Source organism: Orycteropus afer, unplaced genomic scaffold (genome assembly GCF_000298275.1).
Source record: "Orycteropus afer afer isolate SDZICR_OR568_19922 unplaced genomic scaffold, OryAfe1.0 scaffold00219, whole genome shotgun sequence".
NCBI classification, from domain to species: Eukaryota; Metazoa; Chordata; class Mammalia; order Tubulidentata; family Orycteropodidae; genus Orycteropus; species Orycteropus afer.
The window spans coordinates 2,383,395-2,389,312 of NW_006921806.1; the positions used below are offsets into that span (position 1 = coordinate 2,383,395).

At 52.3% G+C, this 5,918-nt stretch overlaps 1 protein-coding gene across 1 annotated transcript in view; it reads left to right on the forward strand.

Moving 5' to 3' along the window:
• The first annotated feature begins 942 nt into the window (after positions 1 to 942).
• The window catches only part of LSS (lanosterol synthase), a 58,674-nt gene continuing 53,698 nt past the window's right edge, over positions 943 to 5,918 (forward strand). The window contains 3 exon segments of the mRNA XM_042782018.1: positions 943 to 956; positions 2,908 to 3,076; positions 3,919 to 4,057. Coding sequence (XP_042637952.1) covers positions 943 to 956; positions 2,908 to 3,076; positions 3,919 to 4,057 — 322 coding nt within the window.

Consider the following 5,918-nt stretch of genomic DNA (forward strand, 5'->3'; position numbering starts at 1 on the left):
CCACTAGACGGCACCTAACAACAATAATCTTTACAGAAGTAGGTTGCCAGGTCTTTCTCCCATAGAGCCACTGGGTGTATTGAGACCACTAACCTTTCTGCAAGCAGCAAGCCCTTCAACTACTCGACACCAGGGTTCTTTTCATCTTCTAATTACAGGGGTTGTGAGGATGGTGTAGGACTGAGTAATGTTTCACTCTGTTGTACACGGGGTCGCTAGGATTTGGAACCGAGTCTAACAAACTGTGAGTGCTTGTTGACTAGGGAAGCAGCTCTCTTCTGTTCCTGGGCTTGCAGGGATGGGGGTGGGAGAGCTTCTGAGCCATCTCAGCCACCGCTTTCACTAGTCACCTCACAGCTGGACTGCTGCCTTCCGCTCACTCACTCAGCCACTTCCAACACCCACGCCGCCGGCACCTCGCTGATCCTGAAGTGCACCGAACCCTTCCCTCTCCCCGCGCCTCTACCTAGAATCCCTCACCCATCAGTGTTTCAAGTGGCGCTTCCCACAGAGCCCTCCGCAGGGGCCCCACCCGATAGAGTCCTGGGGTCAGGGCGGGGTTCCTAATGGGATTTGAGGAACGCTTGGTACAGGTAGTACCGAGCGCAAGGGAGCTGATCCGCCGGGCAGTCTATCCCGGAGGACAGCGGCTCGGGCCCCGCCAGCAGCTCACGCCCTCATCAGGCCCCGCCCCTCCGCTCTGGGGCGTCCGGCGCTCGACCAATGAAGTGACTAGGTGCGCCCCGGGCTGACCCTCACGGCATTCTGATTGGCTGTCTAGGCCTCGGCCCATCTCACTCTATGGTTCGGCTGAGACGAGCGCCTGCTCAGTGCGCGCTATAGGTGGGACTGATTTCATGTCCCGCCCTCGACAGAGTGGGGTGCTCGGCGGTTTTGGTGTAGTGCTTGCAAGCGCGGCGGCTGTAATCACTCTGTGGCATCATGACTGAGGGCACGTGAGTTCCCGCGCCGCACCCGGGACCTATGGACTGTTTGGACCCCCGGCCTTCGGACCCCGGGACCAATGATTCTGGGACCCAGACCCCGCGGCGCGGCCGTCGAGAGGGCACCGCGCAGATCTGGGCGTCTCTCCCGTAGGCGGGGCTGCTCTGGCCAAGTCTGCATGCCCGAAGGCAGAGGACCCCAGAGTCACTGAGAAGCCTGCCCGCGTCTCACTGCTGGGCGGGGGCAGACGCGTGCGCACATGGGTGTCCGCGGCTTTCATCTGTACTTGGGTGTCTGGACCCAGGAGAGGCCGGGGGCGGGGCTGGGAGGCAAGGGGTTGTCGGTTAGGGTAGGGTCTGAGAGGACGTACCGTGCCCCTCGTGAGCCGACCGAGACTTGATCCCGCTTAGGTTACACCGAGGTCCTTGCTGTTGCGAAAAGAGTTAGAGTGGGGGTCGTTTCAGAGGCTGTAGTGACCAGAGCCCTGGTGCCCGGTGGGGGAGGGGCGAGTGGCGGTGGCGAGGGGAGAGTGTGTACTTTCAAGGTAGGCTCGGGGGTGTTCTGAGGGTTGGATGTGGGGATGGTGACGAGAGCCCTGTGGGAGTGGGTAGGGAGGAGGTGGAGATGGAGTTGCCCAAGTCCCAAAAGATTTTCTGGGGAGTGAGCCGACAAACAGGCTGTGTCGTACCAGGGTTCGAGGTCCCCACAAAAGACACACATGCTCCACTCTAGTTATTGCTTTACTCACCTAGAGTAGAGACAGAGCAAGGTCAGCTTCACTAATAGGCACTGGTTTCCCATGGTCAGCAGGATGCACCTGCATATCACCAGTGTCAGATAGATGTCCTGTGTCCACCCTTCTCCTATAACCCTCTCATGCTGGAGAGACCTCATTCCTTCCCCATTGGCAACAGATATAGAAGTGGTGCCTGTGCCTGAGCAAGAGGCAGAAAAGTTACTGTGTGCTCAGAACAGGGAGAAGGTTTTTCTGATATGGAGAAGAAACTGGGAAAGAGTGAGATACCCTATTTTCAGCCCCCTTGTAATAGAATGTTCTTGGCCCAAGGCCTTAGGTGGTCCATATGGAAGGTGTACCAGTGAACCATTCCCCAGCAGACAGTAGCAAGAGGCAGAAGTGGAGTGAAAAGGGTTTTTATTCATAAGATGGAAGAAATAACCCTGTGCTTACAAGCTTTTGGGTGTAAAATAGTAAGTAAACAAAGATGGTGATGAGGTTGACCCAGGGGAGCATTCCTGGGGCATGTCCCTGAACAGCCAGAGGCTTGCCACTTGTGGCACTGGTAAGGACTGTTGTGTCACTCTGTGGTAACAGCAGGGGAGGCTGGCAGCAGGTGCATGGGGCTGTGATCCTAGTGAAGTAGAGGCCAGGTGAAGATAGAGAGGCATGGGGTGGGCTTCCTGGTAGTGTGGAGGACTCACTGAGGTAATGGCCATGAGCTCACAGTGAGACCAGTTGGTATGATGGTGGGCTTTCTCTGGGCACCATCTACTGCACTGGCATAGTGGGAAGGATGGGCTCTCACACCTAAGTAGCCTCTGACAGTCACCTGCTGCTTTGACCTCTCCTGTACCTCCTCTATTCAGGGCATATGGTGACCTCTCTCCTGGACTCCTCTCAGGCCCTCTTCAGGGTCAGATGAGTCACTAGACATGAAGGTGCTCTTAGGGGCCTGGCTAGAACCCACTATTGGCCAGGTGAGGGGGGCTGGAGTGATGGTGACAGATTTCCCGTATTCCAGTGGCTCCCAGAACCTGCAGAGAGGGAAAGTGCACTCCTTATGCCTCTGCCCAGGCTGCCTACCAGGAAACCACCTTGCCCCATGGTGGGCTTGTGTATAGGAGGGTGGACGGCTGGGCTCTGTAGTTCTGTTCATTTTTGTATCTGGGCTCTGATTTAGTGAAAAACAGGTGGGGTGGTTACCTGAGGACAATTGTTTCCAGGTGTCTGCGCCGGAGAGGGGGACCTTATAAAACCGAACCAGCCACTGACCTCACTCGCTGGCGCCTCAGCAATGAGGAGGGAAGGCAGAGATGGACGTATTTCCAAGAAGGTGAAAACCCTGGCCGAGCACAAACTGGCTTGGAAGCCCACTCATTGGGATTGGACACTGTAAGTGGCTGCATTTGCTTATTGCTGCTTCACATGTAGGAAGTAGCCAGGAGACTGCCTGAAGCTCCTTTCCCCAGCTAGGAGCTCCTGGAACCAGCAGGGAGCTTTGGGAAGTTAGTTGCGATGGACTTTTTTTTCTTTTGTTAAAAATAATTTGTGGAACCACAAGAAGTGTGGCATGTGGTCTTCATCTCAGGTAACTAAGGCTGCTTCCCATGGGACCAGGTTGAGAAAGATAAAGCATGAGTTGAATGGCCTCTTTGCTTCAATGCTTTCATCACAAAGGCACAAGTAAGAAAATGCTCTAATTTTGTTTTTAACTATTTTGAAGTGGTTATAGATTTATAAGAAAGTTGCAAAATAATCCTAATTTTGTTTTTACTCACAAGAAGCAGCCTATGATCCTTTTTTTTTTTTTAAAAAAAAAGAAGGTTCTATGTACATATGTAAGAGACCCAGCTGGTCAAATGGTGTTCAGTGTAAATGCATCTGCCTGCCAAGGTCTAGCCCTAATCACATTCCTTTTCTGGAGAATCCCCTGCCATCCCTTGAGCCCTTCAGAGAGGCCCGAGTTCCAGGCTGGATGGGTGTCAGTGTCACACCCCACACTCTTTGTATACTTGATTCATTTATGTAACACATCTTGGACAGGCTGTGAAAAAATTAGCAAATTCGTGAGTGGAAAGCAAAACCTCAAGAGGGTGGAGCTGTCCTTTTACTTTACTGAGGTAATCACAGCTTTATCAAAGTGGTTCAAACTTTTGATTGAAGCAGCTGACACTTTTGAAGTCATTCTGCTTACTATTTTAACTTGGCTTCTCAGTCATCTTCTCTCTTTGCAGAGGAATTTCTTCAAGGACTTGCCTAAAGCCCATACAGCACAGGAGGGGGCTCTGAATGGGATGACATTCTATGCGGGGCTGCAGGCTGAAGATGGGCACTGGGCGGGTGATTACGGTGGCCCACTCTTCCTCCTGCCAGGTAGGATGGGCCTCTTTCCAATCTGTTGTTAGGGCCTGGCCTGGCCCAAGCTCTTGGGTGAAAACCAGCAGCTCCTGTAGATAGAGCCTGGGTTGGGCTGCCCTGTGCTACTTATCCTTGGGGTGGTACTGAGAACGTGGCCCTGTCCCAGAAGCCCCACCCAGTATCGAGGTGATGGGTACTAGGGAGCTTGGTTAATAGCGAGGAGACTCTTGAGCTCCAGTACAGACTGGGAAGGGCTGGAGGTGGCACGGGTGGGAGGAAAGCAAGATATCACCTTGGAGGGAGTGGCTGGAGGACCCAGACAGGGCAGGCTCAGGTGGCAGTTGTACCAGGGTTGCAGCTTGGTTCCTAGGGTACTGAACTGTTTTGGCAGGACAGGACCGTTTTTCTTCCTGGGAATACATTTGTATGGAAACAGCCTGGTAATATGGAGGTTTCCTCCAAGTATTTGTGCAGACGGACCCTTCCCCAAAGACTTGTACTGGTTCTGGGTCTTAAATTCTTGGGAAAACAAAGGCCTATGTCTATGGTAATAAATAAAACTTTGTAGTAGATTTGAAGTCTTAATATCCCTTTCTATTTCACACTTTCTTGGCTGGATGTCTCTGTTTATTTATCCCAATCACCTTTGTTGAGACCTAGTTGAGTCCTAGATTAGAGCTTTCTGGGACTTTTTGTGGGGCTGTGTTAGGCCTCAAAGTTAACCTGGGAGCGTGACCTCTCATTTCAGAAATGCTCCCATAGTATTGCTGTGTTCCCAGTCCTGCTCCAGGCCTGGAACAGCACCTACCATACAGATGAGAAAACTGAGGCACGTGCCCTCTGGTCACATGACTAGCAGGAGGCAGCACTGGGGTTCAGTTTGGACTTAGGCCTACTTTCTTCCAGTTTCAATGGCACCATGTCTTTCTGGGGGCTGTTTAGCTCTATTTGGGGCTTATTGCAGTGGTTCCTGGGGGTCTTCACGGCCTCATCAGGAACCAGGGCTGGCCCGCCTGTGGACCGAGGGGGAGGACAGGATGTCAGACAGGGTCACCTGGCACAGTGGAAGGCATGAAGTGAATGCGTTGTCATCGGGAATGGTGTCATTGTTCTGTGCTGTGGCAGTAGCACTTGACTGCCATTGAGGCCTACTCTTTATGGACTCTGGAAAGTCTGTCCCTCATGTGTTGGACAGACTCTGGGTGTGGCTGGCATTGAGAAGGCCAAATGCTCCTCCAAAGCCTAGTGAGGCCTAACAACCCTTGCTGGAAAAGCCCCTAATTTAATTTGGGAGCAGTCATGACTCCATGTAAGAGTCTTTCCACCCCCATGGTTCATACTGATAGCAGTATGCCATTGTGTGGCATTGTGTACACTGACTGCACCATGCGAGGGCCCAGCTACCCAGCCCAGCTCCCGTGTACCAGCGGTGCCTCAGTTTCCTCACTTACAAAGTTGGAGTGCTGACATTACCCATCTCCTAGGAGTTGCTGGAGTAGGAAGAGCTGACACACATGTTAGTGGTTATTTTCATGAATATATTGTTGGGACCAGTGGGGCTCTTAGTGCCCTTGGCTCCAAGGCCTGCAGGGCCACAGGTGGTATTGCTTCCTCCCCACCGGCACAAGTGCCTTTTATAAAAAGAGCAGGATCTGCTTGAGTGGCATTTTCTTTCTTTTTTTTTTTTTAATTAGGATTTGGGTGAAGATATACAGAGTAAATTCACTTTTCATACAACAGTTCACATATACTTTTGTCTCATGTCATTGACCAAAATTTACAATGCAGCAGCTCACCTCCCACTTCCTCCCCATAGTTACCTCCTCCCAGTGTCCATCCCTTCATACTCTTCTGCACCCTGAGCTATCTCCCTGTG